This window comes from Cynara cardunculus (assembly GCF_001531365.2).
Source record: "Cynara cardunculus var. scolymus isolate 2C chromosome LG 8, CcrdV1, whole genome shotgun sequence".
In the NCBI taxonomy this organism is placed as follows: Eukaryota; Viridiplantae; Streptophyta; class Magnoliopsida; order Asterales; family Asteraceae; genus Cynara; species Cynara cardunculus.
The window spans coordinates 20,436,565-20,455,339 of record NC_037535.1 but is presented as its reverse complement, the minus strand read 5'-3'; the positions used below and the strand labels follow the sequence as shown (position 1 = coordinate 20,455,339).

The 18,775-nt window shown below is 32.0% G+C and overlaps 1 protein-coding gene across 1 annotated transcript; it reads right to left on the bottom strand.

Annotated features, from left to right (window-relative positions):
- Positions 1-1,963: 1,963 nt before the first annotated feature.
- On the bottom strand, positions 1,964-3,384 carry LOC112516647 (3-oxo-Delta(4,5)-steroid 5-beta-reductase-like). Its single transcript, XM_025123811.1, has 2 exons — positions 3,293-3,384; positions 1,964-3,202 (listed from the first exon to the last, which is right to left on the bottom strand). Exons 1-2 carry the CDS (start codon positions 3,329-3,331, stop codon positions 2,072-2,074), a joined length of 1,170 nt encoding a protein of 389 aa, XP_024979579.1. The 5' UTR covers positions 3,332-3,384; the 3' UTR covers positions 1,964-2,071.
- Positions 3,385-18,775: the final 15,391 nt, after the last annotated feature.

Here is an 18,775-nt window from a genome sequence, read left to right as displayed (position 1 = left end):
ATATATATATATATATATATATATATTAAATACTAATAATAATTAAATATAATATATTTTTAAAATTGATTTGATGTTTTTCTGAATTTTAAACTCATCCCAATTTCCAACACATTCAACACCCCCCTATAAGGGGTGCCATTAGCACCCCCCATAATTTACTTTGAAGCGTAAGATTTTAGTACATTGAAAAGTATCGAATGCAACGATTTACCGAGTAAGCGCTTATCTGGGTAAGAGTCGTCATTTTACTTACCGGGTAAGACTCTCCATCCTTCTTATCGCTCTTACCCGGTAAGATTCTTGACCCTTGTCATGTTCATCCGATGAGAAAATTTATCCGATAAATACTTACTAGTAAGTGTTTAGTAAACAGCCCCTTACCAATAAGCTCTTGTTAGATAAGTATTCTGGTGTATGACCTTTAAAACTTATATTTTTCTCAATATATGTTAAAACTTCTCTTCATGCTTTTAAAGAAAATATGTATTAATGAGGCTTCACATATTTTAAGTTGTTGATGTAGTGTAGAGAACAACCAGAGAACTTAGAAACCATGACAAACGATCGTGTGAGAATAGGAGCGTAAGAAGTGATAAGGATTCTTGATCACTTTTTTATCTCACTCCCACCCCATAAATTACCTTTGATACGGGAATTGATCCAGTGCATTTCCCTACTGTTGATTTTCATTTATGATTGATCCAAGGGTGAAGATCTTTTCTTACCATTTTCACCATAACTTTCATTTTCATTGGAACCCGACCCTATAAACTATTTTGGATGCTTAGAGGGTCTTTGCTTTAACTTAATAAACATAATTTAATTCGTTAAGTTGTAAAAAATGTGTTTGATTATGGTTTAATTATAATCTATAAATTGATTCTAAAGATGAGCACACTTCGGTCATAAAGAGTCTGGTATGGTTAAAATTTTCCAAAAAAGTCTGAATCTGACAGATAAAAGACTAATTAAGACCGACGGTTTGGATCGATCTTGGTCTGGTATAATGCAATCTGATCTGATCTAATTCGGACTTGTCTTGTCTTGATCGTGTTCGTTTGGTCCAACCATGTCATACATTTTTATGTAAAGTTGGACTTCGTTTCGATCCTAAAAAAAATTGGTCCATCTCATTTGATCAATCTTCTACCTTTTTTCTTTCATTTATACATATCATTTTCCTATCGTCTATTTCTAGTTTTATTTGACTAAATATTTTATTGTTGTATTATTAATATTTTAACACCATTTATTATGTTTGATAGTAGGTCGTTAAGTTATAGATATCTTTTTAAAATAATAAGTCGCAAGTTACTGTCTTAATGATTAAAATCGTATTTCAGACTATTTACTTAGTATAAAAAAACAAATAACAATTTATTATTTATATAGACAACTTAATTACTAAGTAGCTTAATGGGGAAAAAAGATCAAATAACCCTATGAGATAGCTTAGGACTAAGCTTAATGGGGAAAAAAGATCAAATAAGCCTATGAGATAGCTTAGGACTAAGTTTCTATTTTTGCATGATTGAATTGGATTTATAGGGATTATAAATTGAATTTCATTTTAATCTCATGTTTGATTTAAATGATTTTCTGGATCCGAAATCTCGGCATTCATCGAAATCACACAAATATAGAATTTTCAAATTGCAAAGATATAAAACTTTGAAATACCAAGGGACCGTTTACTAAACACTTACGTGGTAAATGCTTACCGGATAAATTTCTTTATCGGATGAACATGAGAAGGGCCAAGAATCTTACCGAGTAAAAGCGATGGAGTCTTACCCGATAAATAAGGATGACAACTATTAGTCAAGTAAACGCTTACTCAGTAAATTGTTGCATTCGATATGCTTTGATGTACTAAAATCTTGCTTATCAAAATAAATCATAGTGTTGACTCCTATCGGTAAGCGATAAGCAAGTGAGTAAACGGAACATAATTCAATTATAATATTAAATGTACCCTTTTATTCATTCTTCTTACACATACAAATACAACATCAAATATCATAAAAAGATGGAAAAATTAATTGCAAAACATGAAGAGACAGACCATTTAAGCAACAATCTTGTAACCTTTCATCTTATCAATCCAAGAAATCAAGGAAGATTTGGAATTCCTAAACCCTAAAAACCCATGTTCTTTGCTCTTGTTCATGGTGTCCAACATACACTCACTTCCAAGAATCATGTCCACAAACCACCATTGTGCAACCTCCTCCAATTTGGTACCCAATAACCCCTTCTCCCTCACTATCTCATCCCAAACTTCCCCTTTGTCCTTCATCATCTCCACCATCCTCATCTTCTCCCCACCTTCATCAAACCCTCCATTCTCAACCTCGAATTGCTCCGCCAACACCTTCCAAAAATGCTTCCATTTGAACACATCGCCATTGCTGATGTTGAAAGCTTCATTCTTTGCATAAGGCTCCACTGCTGCCCATATGTGTTGCTCAGCTATCAAATCGGCGTCTGAAACATCGGAGTAATGATCCCAAGCTTCCTTCGTTCCTGGAAACTTGAATGGAACCCCTTCGTGCTTGCAGATTGTGGCGTAAACGCATAGAGCGCCGACGATGTTCATCATGCTATACGGCGAAAACCCGAAGATCGTTCCAGGTCTATGAATCGACCACGTTAATCCTTCCTTCTGTTCAACAGATTTGAATAGAATGTCCTCCAGTGTATAGTAGAAATTGGGGGCATCCAGACGAGGCAGATCTTCATGAAAAGGGGGATCATGAGCTACTTCACCGTACAATTCAAACGGACCCAAGTAATGTTTCCGCCCAGTTTGTAGAGAAACATGTTGTAAATTGGGGGAATTAGGGATGACTGCATCCAGGACGTTTTTGAACATTTTCCCATTGATTTCACAGTTCTCAGATTCGGTGGATCGATTGGCCCAAGTAACGTAGAAGAGATGGGTAACGTCTTGGACATTAGAGAGTTTGGCCAGGGTTTCATCAGGATCTGAGATATCGCACTGGATATACTCGATCGGGTGGTCGGCGTTCCATTGGGGACGAGGGCGGCGAGCGAGTCCATACACCTTCCAGGGACCGCCGGGAGTGTCGGAGAGTGGGAGGATTTCGGCGAGGCTGTTGCCGACGATCCCGGTAACTCCGACGATTAAAGCAACACTCTGGTATTTGGGTGGCGCATCGTCGTCATCGAGCTTTTTCTGTGAAAATCAGTCGATCGTTGAATTCAAAAAAGCAACAGTAAAGCAGATGGAATTGAACCAAAATTAAAGCAAGTTTTAGTTGATTACCTTTGCAGCTCCAATAGCTCCGGCCCACCACCAGCTCATGGTGCACGAGAGAAATGGACGGCGGATATGGGTGGAGAAGAAGAGCTGCCAATTACAGTGTTTATGATACGATGACTTAATAATATAAGAAGATGAAGAAGAGAGGAGATGCTTCTATCCAACATTTCATTTTATTTTATTTTATTAAAAAGATAAAATTTCATCAAAATATAACCAAGTTTTATCTGATTCTTATTTTGGGGAATCAATTTTCAAAATCGTTATTTAAGAGTTTTTATCAAACTTTTTATTTATTTAAGGGTTTGATTGATTTGTTGAACAAGTAATTTAAGGGTCTCTATCAAACTTTTGATTTGATTTGTCAAATTTGATTTAAAGTTTAATATTGATACGGATTAGTTACATATAAAAATATTGAATGTAATCTTTAATATTTATTTTTTATTGCATCAATTAATTTTTTTTCCATTAAATTAATTTTTTTATTGTATTAGTAAAAACCAATTTTTATCGTGGTAATTTAATTTGATATCTTAATTTAAAAAAACGAGATTTGAAATAAAAAATAGATTTTATTGCATTTTTGAAAAAAAAAAACGAATTTTAGTTATTTGCTATAATTATTTTGCAAGTTGGTTCCTCAAAATAGGAATCAGGTGCAAGTTATTTCCCAAAATAACGATTTTGAAAGTTAATTCCTTAAAATAAGAATCAGGTGAAAGTTGGTTTCATTTAGGTGCAATTTTTCCTATTAAAAATTAGATCTGAAATTAAACAAAAGTGAAGTTACAAATTTAGTCCATACGAAATTCATATTTACATCTATCATTGAAATTTAACGATGTTTACGACAGGAACTCTATTTATGATAAAAGTCAAACCAAATTAATTATACATATAATTATTTTGTTTAAGGGACCTAATTTAAATATTAATATAATTAGAGGGACGAAATTTGTAATTTTACTCAAAAGAAAAAAACGGGGAATTGGAGAGAAAAACACATGTACGGCACGTCAAAACCAAGTTTCCAGCGATGGAAAAGGAGTCCACGTGTCCGAGAATGGACCGTGGGAGCACGTCCTCAAGTACCGACGTAGGACACTTATCTGATCCGACGACCGTCAATAAAAGATACGACGAATAGTGGGGCGCGGATCATGTTCACATTGCGTAAAAGATGCACGTTTTTTGTATCTTATCAAATTTCATTCAAAGTGTTCTTGCCATACAAATACAACCCATTACTATCGATGTAAACGTGAACATTTTTATGTTAATTTATTTTGAAATAAATACTTTGAAATTATAAAATGAATTACATTTAGGAGTCGTTTACCAAATACTTACCCGATAAATGCTTACCGGTAAAATTTAACACTAATATTTACTTACCAGGTAAGATTTTAGTTCATCTTAAACTTCTCACTTTAGCTCCATCTCTCATTGGAACCCAACCAATTGGACTAAATGCTAAAACATATATAAATGAATGAAAACTAAAACATGTATAACCGAACACCGTATTTCATTCCTTACAGTAAAACACCTTAAGCTAAAACATGTATAAAATGATAAAAAGAAAAAGAAACACAAATCAATAATATGGACTTACCAACGGTCTTTGGTCTAGCAGTATGTGAACTTTTGACCTTCTAAAAAGTCAATGACTCAAACCTCACCAAATGTGAATAAGATGTATGAGTTTATTTGTTTTATTTGTCGTATATAAATATTATCTATACTATATTATAAAGCATTTGACAAAAACTTTTAAAAACCACTTTTATGCGTAAAAATACTGTTTATTAATGCATATTACTTAAAACTCAAGATTGCAATTAGATTGTGCATAAGTACAACTTATTAAAGCTCCATATCTGAATTCGTGTAACTAAATACAGTTAAACATAATAAAATACATGATAAACATCTCATTTTAAATATAAAAAATCTAAAATATAATTAGGATAATCATTGAGTTCTAACAGAATATTTAATTATTATTTTTATAAAATGTTATATTATTAAACCAAAAAAAATTATATTGTTATTAAACTTAAATTAAATTATAATAAAAAAATAAATTACATAAAAAAAATGAGAACTCTTAAATAGTTGATTTGATATTAACATTGATATATTTTTTCAAAATTTTTATGATATCTTCAAATTTATATTTTATTCAAAAACAAAATCATTATTGTTTTCTTAAAAACACATAAAATCGTATTATAACATCGATAGAGACAAATAATAAAATAGAACATTAAAATCGAGATGTGTCTTGCTACATTGTACGAATACTCTTATAGTATACTTTAAAAATAATACAAACTTGATTGATGAATTTCAACATCTTCTTTAAATAAATAGAGGTTCGAATCGAATATTTTGAATAAGACAGAAAAACCAATTTTAACTCTCACGAAATTCAGTATATGTTTAACAGAAAGGGACAGAAAACAATTGATTTTCATCAATATCCAAATTTATATACATTTATGTTATAACTGTCTCATGACCTTTTTGGCAGTTATGCGTTAAATTGGAAAATAAATTAAATATATATAATTTAATTTGAATGAAAATAAATAAATGGAAATGGTTGTGATGTGGGATGCATAGAGCCCATTCTCCATATATTTATTTAAGCCCAACTCCTAGTAAACCAATCCAATTCCAATATATGGGCTTTCATACAATCTACATATAAATTTCCTCTTTAAAGGGTAAATCTAAAAATCACATTTTAAGCTGTGTTTGTTGCAACAACTGCCGTGATTCGAGACTTATTACTGACGTCACGTTAAACTACCATATGACCTTATTTATGGTTTTTGTAACATGATATTCGATTTTCTTACCTTTTTAATGTCATACTTGCTAATTTTTTTAATATACAATCTGATTTGAATTGTTTAATATCGTTAATTAATTGTTTAATATTGTTGATTAATTGAGTAATAGTAGAATATATATATATATATATATATACACACACACACACCCACCCACCCTAAGTCACGCCTTGATAAACATTGTGGACTTGTGCCATCGCCACAAGTCCTAAGAATTGAGGCTTGACTTCATCACCACGTCTAGAGATGGCCAAATAGGCCCGGCCCTTGCCCGAGATTGGAGGAGGACTGGAACCGACTGGGGACCAATTGGACCGGTTCGTCACCGTCGGTTAAGGACCGGTTATCGTTTTCGTCAAAAAACAAGGCCCATTCACCTTTATAAGGGGATGTTTGTTTTTAATAAAAAAACTCTTAATGTCCTCTTAAAGTCTGAATCGGTCAGACATAAGAGGATTAAGTGTGTTTGTTTTTTTTTTTCAATTAAGAGCTTAAAAGCTCTTATTAAGTCTGAAAATTTAAGTGGTTGAGAAACCTCTTATTACCTCTTATTTCAAATCGTCGCCTACCTACTCTGATTTCTTTACGCTCGATTTCTCTGGATCAACTCTTCTGTCTCGATCTCTCATCTCTCAACTCTGTCAACTGTCGATCCATATCAACTCTCGATCTCTCATCTTCAAACTTCAGATTTCAGACGCAAAAAACAAACAGTCTGATTGATTCAGATTTCAGACTTCAGCACCACCTCTTAAAAATCAGAAATGAATTCAAACTTCAGACTGCAGCACCTCTTAAAAAACAAACGCCACCTAAGTGTATTCTATTGAAAACCAATTATAAAAACTATAATAAAAACATATTTTTTAAATATATTTAATTATCTCATTTACCATCTATTTACTATATATAAGTAATATGGTGTATGTGGAAAATACCAACTCAAAAACATTCACAATTCTCGTAAAAAAAAAAACGTATTTTTTTAGTGTATTTAGTTGAGCTGATTACGTATTTTCAAATGTATTAGAATGACCCTTTTGTATTATTTAAAAAAATTTCAAAAAAGAATTACATAAAAAATGAATTTTAATTTTTTTTACATAGGACTGGTGGGCCCCGCCCGGGTGCTGGACGGGGACCGGTTCTCAAAACCAAGCCTCATACACTTTAACCGGCATTCGTATTTGGGTTGGGACCGGTTACCAGATCACTATTTTTGGATTGGGGCCGATTTTTGGTCACCTCTAACTACGTCATGCTTCACGTCATTTAAAACCTTGATTTTAAGTGATTAAGTTCATAAATTATTGTTTTAGCAAATAAATCGTTTAACTTTCTAAAATCCAACAAATATATCTTTGAGTAAATTGCAATTTTGCTTACTGTGATTTGTTATTTTTCTTGAATTGAGTCCTTACAAAAATTTTATTACAAGAAAACCCTTGTAGTATATAAAAATGCTCGGTTTTAGTCCCTAAGACTAACTCTGCTAGCTTCCCTCCCGTTAAATCCTCCCATGTGGCTTACACATGAGGGTACAATGGTCTTTTTAGGCCACTGTTAAATCCCATATGGCTTCCCTCCCGTTAAATCCTCCGTAGCTAAAATAACATGACAACCCCCTAAATAAAATATAATTCATTTTAACAAACAAAACAAATTTAGGGGCCGTTTACCTAAATGCTTACTGGATAAACGTTTACCTTTACGAGTCAATACTATAATTTATTTTGTCGGGTAAGATTGTAGTACGTTAAAATGGTATCGTATGCAACTATTTACACGGTAAGCACTTATCCAGGTAAGAGTTGTCACTCTCACTTACCGAGTAAAAATCTTCATCTTTATCATTGTTCTTACCAGGTAAGATTTTTAACTCTTATCATGTTAATCCAGTAATGAAAGTTACCCAGTAAGCACTTTCCAGATAAATGTTTAGTAAACGGCCCCTTAGTAATTTTCTTTAAGATAAAATTATTTGACTTGTCGTAAAAAGTAAATATCAAGTCCATCCAGTCAAAGAAATATACTTCTTCAGTCTTAAAATAAATGTTTCGTTTTTATTTATATTTGTCCCAAAATAAATGTATCGTTTCAAAACAGATAATTAAATTCACTCATAGGTAGTGATAGGCAAAAAAAGGGGTCCCGGGCCGGGTCGGTCCTAATCGGTTCCAAACTTTTTCATAACCGGGCATAGCCGGTTGCGGTCGAAAATGGTAAGACCGGTTAAGGTTCTTCATAACCGGTTATGGGCCGTTGGTCCCGGTCCCGACATTAAAGAATATTTTTTTAAATTGTTTTTAATAACATATATTTTTAATACATTATAAAATTTGTAACTGGGTCACTCAAGTACACTTTAAAAATACGTTTTAATATAATTAAAATCACATTGTCTTAATAAAATACATTATAAAATTATTTAAAAATACATTTATTAATAAAATTATTTGAATTTTCGGGCCAGACCAGACCGGTCCATAACCGGTCCCACGAAACTGCCAAAAACTCAAACCGGTCCCGATTCCGATCCTCCGACAGTTCCGGACCAGACCGGACCGATTTGACCATCAGTACTCATAGGTGCACCTTGTGGCAATTAGTGGCAAATTCCTAAAATTGTACCAATGGGAATATAAATCTATAAATTGATTATAGTTAACGTCCAAAATCAAATGATGTTATATCCCTTGATTTTGGACGTTACCGGTTTACGATTTTTATGTAGAAGTAAACAACTAATCTAATTTGTGATTATAAGATAAAAATATTTCTAACCATATTTATTAATTAAAAGAATAGAAAAACCAATGCATGTGTTAGATCGATCGGATCCAACACTACCCTATTAATCTTTCTTTTTTATTAAACTTATTTTTGGTCCCTAAACTTTAATGATTTTTTTGAAAGTGGGACCTAAACTTCAATAAATTAAGAAGTCGTCCTTCATGTTTGGATTTTGCTTTGAAAATGGGACCTTATCACTAACTCCTGTCTATTTTCATAGTCAGTGCCAGGGGTATTATGGTCCAAAAATGTTTTCCCTCTTTTTTAAACCAAACTCTTCACCCACCTTAAGAATCGACCTATAAACCTCAATCTTCTTCTCCTTTCTACGAAATGGTGCTCTGCTACTGTGGTTGTGAAGCCACTCTAAGAACATCATGGATGAATGCAAACCCTGGATGTAGGTTCTATGCTTGTCAAAGAATGGTAAACTAATCTTTATCTGTTTTTTACATCTTTTTCTAAATCATTCTAACCTAATACTTCAACCATATTTTTCTCTTTAACAAGACCAAGATGTTTCTTTTTTGGGTGGTTTGATCCTCCAATTTATTATTGGGCTATCGATATCATCCCTGGGTTACTAAGACCAAAGAACAGAGTTGAAGCATGTGTCAAAGCTAGAAAAAGAAAAATTATGAACTTGCAGTTGTGGTTGCTTATTAGTTAGGTATATTTTAGGTTTTGCATGTATGTTTGTTTGATCTAATTCGGGTTCTTAGTTGGCATTTTTGGTCTGCATTATCAATTGGGATTTTTAGTTTTTGTTTGTTACCTCTGTAATGGAAGGCTTAAGACCAATGAAAATGTGAAAATTAGTGTTGAACTAATCTTGGTTTTTGTTTGTTATCCTTTGTAATGGAAGACTTAAGATCAATGCAAATAACAAAGTTAGTGTTGAACTAATCTTTTGAATTTGAATTCCTCTGTTTTAGTTTAATTTGTTGAAAATTGGTTGCAAACATAATGTGTTTACTTGTGATATTCACCTATTGAAACAGATAAATGAACCTTTTTTTATCCATAAAATTAACACAAAACATACAACCAAAATGTTTCTTTGTCCATATATGATAAGAAACAGAAAACATGTATTTGTAAAAAAAGAGTTGTTTTTATACATGTGAAGTGTTATCTTCCTTAGTGTTGAGGGGCAGGGAGGGGCGGGGCGGGGCCCGGGGGGGTGGATCTTATTCAACCATTCATAACAAGTTGTATTGAAATTTTCAAGTTCTTCATTGCTCTTTCAAGAAAACATGTGGGCACATTGCCATAAATGAGCTTTGTATGCTTTCCCTTTCCATTTATTTTCATATTTTTATGGATACGCCTAAGACAATATCTATGTTCAGCAGAAGGAAACAACCTTGCAATTGGTGGAATAATACCCTATATGCAAATCAAAAGCAAATTATACCTTGCAATACATAATACAAGACATATAATACACTATATGTAAATCTAAATCAAATCATACTTTTTGTCTATTACTAACGAAAATGAATTGAAGGCATTGTAAGAACCACGCCGATGAACTTGTTAACTCAACCTCTACTACTGCATATGCAACTGGATATATGCGATGATTTGGGTCAATACCCACAAATGTTAACATTTTCCTTGGAAAATGACCCTTCATAAACATACCATCTAGACCCAATAGATCCCTTAAATGTAAACTCATTTAAATTTTCCGGTATCGCTTGTTGGGTTGGGTTCTGTCTCAACATCCAACTTAACAGTGGTACATTGGTTGCATCTCTTCCCCTCACATAGGTAATCCCTATGTCGATGGTACTATGACTCGTAGTCTCCCCAGATCTTCTTGGTAGCTATCTGTTTTTCCCGCATAGCCTTCGCATGTGACATAAGAATCTCAATTTTCTCTGACAAGTGTGATTGAAAAGCCTTTAATAGCATATTTCGATCTATCTTTACCTGCTTTGTTATATGCTTTGATAGAAACATTGCAGTGGCCATGTTTCCAGCCCAAGAAAAGGATCAAAGCTATGAATTATATAATCCAAGCTTTGATTCAATTCTATGTTTTGATTCAAAGTAATGTTTTCATGAACATTACTTGCCTTACAATGTGTATCAATCCATTCTTGTAAGCACACCTCAATCGTTGATCCTTACTATTATTAATGTTGGGTAAAGCTCTATGAAGAAAATAAAAGGAAAAAAGTCAATGAATCTCTTCATTCAAAAATGGTGATAAAAAAAGGGTAAAAATAGAGATGAATGCTTGCTTACTATATATAGGGGTGACAATGGGTCAGGTTGGGTTGAGTTCGGATTCAACCCATTTATTAAACTGGTTGAAAATCTCAACCCAACTCAACCCATTTAATTAAATGAGTTGAGTTCGGGTTCAACCCATTTATTAAACAGGTTGAAAATCTCAACCCAACCCATTTTATTAAATGGGTTGAGATTTTTTAACCCAACCCAACTTGTTGGGTTAATGGATTGACAACGGGTTGACCTGTTTACGATTTTCTTAACCAAACCTGTTAAATAAATGGGTTGAACCTGTGTTGACTCATTTAATTTTAAAATTTTAAATAAAAAAAAACTAGAGTATTTAACTTTTTTGAATAAAACATAACACAACCACAAATACAACCAAATTGTTCAAAGTTTGAATAAAACACAGCCACAACAAATATATTGTTCACAATAAGTTGAATTTCTTTAAATTCTAAGTAGCTCGACTTCCACTTTCATCAACCCCAATTTCACTCTCGTACCTAAAATCCTAAGATCATTAGTCCATCAGCAAATGTAATCCATGCGTACAAAACAACTTGTATGTAGCTTGTATAATTATCTCAATGAAGACGAATGATAACAATTATCTCTGAGGTATAGGTACAGTGATAGAAACAGATAGCCACACCACACAAATAACAAATTCAAACTTGAAAGAAATCACTAAAGTTCGATAGAGTCATAAGGTAACAAATAATCAAAGAGAAGCATGAAATTCATATGATCTATACGAAGTTTAACAACAAAATAGTAAACAAACATGATCATAAAGAACTTTACTTTGCTATCGTTCAACAACGCCTCAAGTCCTCAACCTCAAATCGAAAACTGAAAGTCTGAAACCAACCCAAATATTTGATTGGAGAAGGTAGAACTCAAAAGAAGGGGAAAAAATTGATAATCGAAGCGTATGAAGATTGAAGAATTGAAGAATCGAAGGCAAAACGTCGAGACTTGTGATACTGATTAGTAATGAAGCATATGAAGAATTGATTATTGAATGATTGAAATCGAAGAGTCATCATGAAACTTGGGCCAAATTTTTTAAAAGAAACAAAATAAAAAATAAAATAGATATAATATTAAGAATAAAATAAATTTATATAATATTTTAAGTGGGTTGAAAACGAGTTGAAAACAGGTCAAAAAATTCAACCCAACCCAACCCATTTATTTAAATGGGTTAGACGGATTGACACATTTATTTAAATGGGTTAAAAATCTCAACACAACCTGCTAATTCTAGGTTGGGTTCGGGTTGAGTCATTTTGTGCTACCCCTAACTATATACATCCGTTGGACTCTAGCCTTTTTTCTAACTTGCTTCTCAAACCCATGAATTCATGATGAGTCTACCATTGTTTCTTGAGCATGGGAGTAAATGAGGTAAGGGTTCTGATCGAATGATGGTTTGAAGTGTTTGAAACTGATTTCGGTGTAGAATGTGGAATTGGAATGATGAAAAATGACAAATACGAAGAGTTATCTAAATAAAAATGAAAAGCTTGGTTAAAGAAAGAGGGAAAACATTTTCGGACCATTTTACCCCTGGCACTAACGATTGAAATAGACGGATTTAGTGACGAGGTCTCATTTTCAAAACAAAATGCAAGCCTAAAGGACGATTTCTTGACTTATTGAAGTTCAGGTTCCACTTTCGAAGAAATCACTAAACCTTAGGGACTAAAAGTGAAGTAAACTTATTATACTTTCTTAGGCATTGACTTATTTAACCATCATTTTCCCGTGACTTTATTCTTAATTAATTTAAATGTTAACTTTGTTCTTTATTACACTTCAATGTAATTGATTGATTTTGATGGTAAACATTTTATTTATCAACATGTTAAGTATAACAAACGAGTGTTTTTTTTTTAATAACAAAATTAATGAAATTTGAATGTTATTATACGGTGACAAAAAAATGTACATATCAGATAAACGCTTACCGACAAGAGATATCATCTACGCTTACTTTATTGTGTAATATTTTTGGCTATCAAAATAGATTGTCAGTAAGCATCTTAAATCCGGTAAGTGTTTACCAGGTAAGAATCGTCTCCTTAACTTACCGGTAAGACTCTTGATCCTTGCTATGTCTTTTACCGATTAAGATTCTCGGTCATTTCCATGCTCAGTCGGTAAAGTAAGTGACCTGGTAAATGTTTACTTATAAGAGTCGTTTTCCTCACTTACTAAGTAAGACTTTCAGTCCTTGTTATGTCTTTTACCGGATAAAGTTCTCGTTATGTCCACGCTCAATCAGTTTTGTAACCTAGTAAACGGTTACCAGACCTGTTCCTGACACTTTATAGTCTCTGGACGAGATGTAAAAATGGGCTCTCAGTAAATACTAAAAAATTCAATATACTGTTTTATCATCATAAATTACATTTGAATTCAAAAAATACTAATGATTCATATAAAATCGTTTTCCGAGTATTCTTAGATGCAAAATCAATCAATAATTACTTTTAAATTAATTTTATCTATAGTGTTTTATTATCATATAAATTACATGAATTCAAAAAATACTAATGATTCATATCTATCTTTTATGGATAAAACAATTATATAGGAACCATCAGTTTTAGAAACAAAAGTTCATCTCGGTTATAGTTTGAGATCTTATTGTTGTTTTAGAGATAAGTGAGTACTTAATATTTATGCACTCAATGTTAGGTAATAAGGATTCAATAGTGTATGAAAAAGTCAATAGTAGTTTTGAAATCTTAAATATAGATATAAGTTGGATCGTCTCACATACTTGAGAATTTTTTTCAAAAGGTAAGAGTTTTCTTAATTAATATAATGTTAAATTCTTTTTCCATTTTATTTATTAATTTATTTGAACTACTACTATATACTATATACAAAAAAAAAATTTGGGCCCCTATTTCTTATGGGCCCTGAACGTACGCCCGACCTGACTTCACCAGAAACGGCTCTAGTATTTACCGAGTATGCGTTTGATAAACAACCCCTTATTCTTGAAAAACAGAATGGTAATACAATATTTTTTTTAAAGCATTAATAATAAATATGGATGAAAAATTCACTTGTTGCTCATGAATTGTTGCATTTATTAACATGAATGCTATATAAAAGTGTCATAAATGATTAAAAAGGTGTAGTTAGGTGTGTAATTATGATAAACACTTTAAGGTAGGCCAATGTTTCCACTTTCATTATACAAAATAATGTTAAGCTTTTTTTACTAAGCAACCAATTTAATTATCTACCAACATATAATCATACACAATTACATTTTAGGTCATAAAATTAAATGGTTATTTTATTGGAGTTAATAGTTAGGGGCCGTTTATTAAAAGCTTACCCGATAAGTACTTACCGGGTAATTTTCCTCATCGGATGAATATGACAAGGGCCAAGAATCTTACCTAATAAAGAGCGATGATAAGAATGGAGAGTTTTACCCGGTAAGTGCTTACCAGGTAAATTGTTGTATATGATACGTTTTGATGTACTACAATCTTACCCAATAAAATAAATTATAATGTTGACTCATAACATTAAGCACTTACCGGATAAACATTTAGGTAAACGGCCCCTTAATATCTAGATGTAAAAATACATTTAAACTAAAAATAATAATATTTTTTAAAAGATTAATAAATAAATCCTAGTTGTGCATTTGTTATCGATTATTTTAAGGTTTTGGTGAAAATGTTATTTAACTAAGAGTAAACTATGAATTTGGTGTCCATGGATTGTCGAAGAAAACAATTTTTGTTCACGGGATGTTCATCATGGTCTGAAAAACCGTTTGGGTTTGATCTTTCTATCTAATGGTTGTTAAAAAATTTCGTTAAATGAGGGTCGTTTTGGTCTTTTTATCTTTTTCTTTTAATCAATAAAAATCGATTATTTATAAAGAAATATAAGTGGAATATAATTAAAAAAGGTATAGGGGTTATGCAACTTTGATTGGCATGGAAATTGGAAGGTGTGTTGCTTTAGATGCAAAATTCCCACTTTGTTTGCTTTTGATGTCAATAATCCATTTGCAATTATGGTGAAAAAACAATTACAGTTGTTTTTTAAATATATTTTTGAAAATTATATATATATATATATATATATATATATATATATATATATATTTTAAGTATATAATATTTATATACGGCAAATAAAACAAATAAATTCACACACTCTCCTCATCTTTGGTAAGGGTTGAACTCTTGACCTCTTAAAAGGCCAATGACTCACATACCGTTAAGCCAAAGGCCATTTGATGAAAATTATATATCTTACAATCATAGATGGAAATTTATCATAGATGGAAATTTATGAGTTACTCTTGTTTTTTTTTACTAATTAAATCAAATAAATAAGCTAAAGTGGTTAATTTGAGACAAATGGAAGATTAATCAAATTCAAAATAAAATAATATGGAATTCCAAACAGTGTAGATATATAATGACGTCTTTTTTTTTTGGAAAAATTTAAAAAAACTCAATGGACTTTAGTGTTTGGAATAACTAAGTTTTTGGACAAATTTTTGGAACAAATAAGTACTTGGACATTTCAAAACATGTTAAATAACTTCTTGGACTTTCTTAAAACATGTTAAATACATTCTTATAATCTATACAACTAGTTAATGTGATAAAATAATGAAAAAAGTCTGAAAAAGACCAATGAATTTTTATATTTTGAACGATTAAGTCTTTAAACATTTTTGAACCAAAAAAGTACTACATCTATAAAATGAAACAAATATACCAAAAAAGAAGTTACATTTACAAAAAAGTTCTCATATTTAAAAAAGATTATTGATAAATTTTATTGTAATTAAAAATAAAATATATTCTATCATTGATTTTTCAAATTAATAAATTAAAAAAGGATTTAAAAAAGATTACTGATTAAATTAATTTTAATTAAAAATAAAATATATTTCGTATGTGAGTCAAAAAGTTCAACAAATTGGGATTCATTTATCAACAGATTTTAATAAAAAATATTTATAAAGGATTACTGATAAAATTTATTTTAATTAAAAATAAAATATATTCAGTTGGTGATTTTTCGTTGTTTAAATTACTGACGAATTAACGATAAAATTTAACTAAATACATAATTAATTAAAATCCATTGGTAAAATAATATCACTGACAAGATTCAAGCACGATCTTTCACACTTACTAACATGTTACTGTGCTAGAGCGTCTCACGACGGTCAAGGTAACCATCAATTAGATATATAAGCAATCTATGCATATATACCAATGAACATTAGCGACGAGTTTAAATTAATTATGTATTTAGTTAAATTTTATCGTTAATCCGTCAATAATTTAATCAAAAATATTTTCTATTTTTTAATTTGGAAAATCACTAACGAAATATATTTTATTTTTAATTAAAATAAATTTCATCAGTAATCTCTCTTAAATATTTTTTATTTTTTTTAATTTGAGAAATCATATGCGGAAAAATATAATTTATTTTTAATTTAAAATACTTTTAACCACTAAACCTTTTTAAATCTTTTTTTTTTTAATTTGATAAAACTTTTGACATAATGTTTTTTATTTTTAATTAAATTAATTTCATCAACAATCTTTTTTAAATGTAACTTCTTTTTTGGTATATTTGTTTCATTTTATAGATATAAGTATTTTTTTTCAAAAAATGTGTTAGCTTCATTCTGAAAAAGTTTTAAGAAGCAATCCAGAGCTAGAAGACGAATTGAAGAAGGTTCTGCGCCAAAACGTCTAAAGTCTAGAAGACCAGCCTMTGTGCTAAAGAGTCCCGRATAACCAGAGCTTCYTTCAGAAACTACAGAGCTTCTGTGAAGACCAGAGCCTCWGTGAGGTTCTATRCGGAGCAGAGTTCTTGGACTCCAAGTCCCTTGGACCAGAGCCCCTCTGTGAAGACCAGAGCTTCTGTGAGTGCTCACAGAGCCTCTGGTGATACTAACAGAGCCTCTGTTCTATTTGACAAGAGACTCTCTGGCTATGCCGTCCTCTGTTATCTTTTAGATGACTACCTTCAGTTTTCTTATTCTGGATAAGGCTATTCCTGTGCTGGATAGCATTAATCTTATCCAGGTTTGGTAGGTTATTGCCTATAAAATAGAGTGTTTCAGATAGAGAAAATTTTTATTTTAAGAGCACCAAGAGAATTCTCTTTGTAATAGATAGATTCAATATCATATGAGAGTCGATTAGGGTTTCTTGAGAGTTTGTAATTTCTTTTATCAATAAAAGAAAAGCAGCCGCTATTTCTCTGTTTAATCTTCTTGTTTACTTTCTCTTACAAACTTCTAGTGTAAATTGTTCAACCTTCAGATCTGGGTTATAACAAGTGGTATCAGAGCCAAATCGATTTCTTAATCGATACGATCTGTCTGAAGTAGTTCGATTTTCTTGAAACAATCTCTATCTTGAACTTTTGCTGTTCGACTGTTCTTCGAACCCAGAAACTCGTCGATTCATCTACTGCTTAACGTCTTTTCAAATTCTTTTTACAGGGATTTGTTCTTAGGATGAACTCGAACCTGTTTTGCTCTTAGATCTTTCAGATCTGTGAGTTTCCTGGGAACAGTCGACTATTTTCTGCTCTGTTAGAGTCAAATCTGCGCAAAGGCGCCAAGCAAATGTTCTTGATTTTCTTAGCCTAAGGCAATTTTATGAGTTTTGTTTCATCTTCTCTTTTATTTTGGTTTCTGAATCTGTATCAGCTTACTATTTCTCTTGTTTGTAAACACTTAATCTCTCACGTCTATGGCAGTTTCTACTCATTTCTCGCTCTCAAAATCTTCAACAGCGGCTCAGTCAATGTTCTTGACCTGCTGTTTCTTGAAGTTAATGTGCTTCACTGTAAAAATCTACTCTCCTAGTTTAATTTCTAAAAGTGTTTGTCTCTGTTTTAGCTCTAATGCTGAAATCTTACTCATCTTGCGGTTTTTGGATAGATTCATTGTCTTAAGACTGATTGCACTGTTTTGTCATGTAATCCACACACTTTTATGTCCCTTTAAGGATGATTCTGCTACTTCTGTGTGGAGTAGCAGTTCTGCTCTTCAAAGTCTGTGTTGGGTTGTAAGCAGGTTAAAGCTGCACATCGTGCAATTAGTGGTGCTGAAGAGTCACGGTGAATCTGATGAGAACCAAGAGATGAAAATGAAGACCACAGAGCTACTATCAGAGGGGAGTTTGAAGTTGCAATCTCGAGCTGTCAAAATAAGACCAAGTGGGTGTGCCGTCATCTCCCTCCGTCTAAACACACTAAAGCTTCTGCCAAGGAAGTAAAGGAGAAAATATTACTTTTTTGAAGACTTCATGAAGATGCTTGCTTCATAAAACTTTGAGGGGAGATTGTTAGCTTCATTCTGAAGCTAATGATAGCTTTGAAAAAGTTTTAAGAAGCAATCCAGAGCTAGAAGACGAATTGAAGAAGGTTCTGCGCCAAAACGTCTAAAGTCTAGAAGACCAGCCTCTGTGCTAAAGAGTCCCGGATAACCAGAGCTTCCTTCAGAAACTACAGAGCTTCTGTGAAGACCAGAGCCTCAGTGAGGTTCTAT

Excerpts from the sequence above, each read along its gene's own strand:
- LOC112516647 (XM_025123811.1), bottom strand. The coding sequence starts at position 3,331 with ATGAGCTGGTGGTGGGCCGGAGCTATTGGAGCTGCAAAG. Across the intron at positions 3,203-3,292 it reads GAGCTATTGGAGCTGCAAAG|AAAAAGCTCGATGACGACGA; the intron begins GTAATCAACTAA and ends TGATTTTCACAG.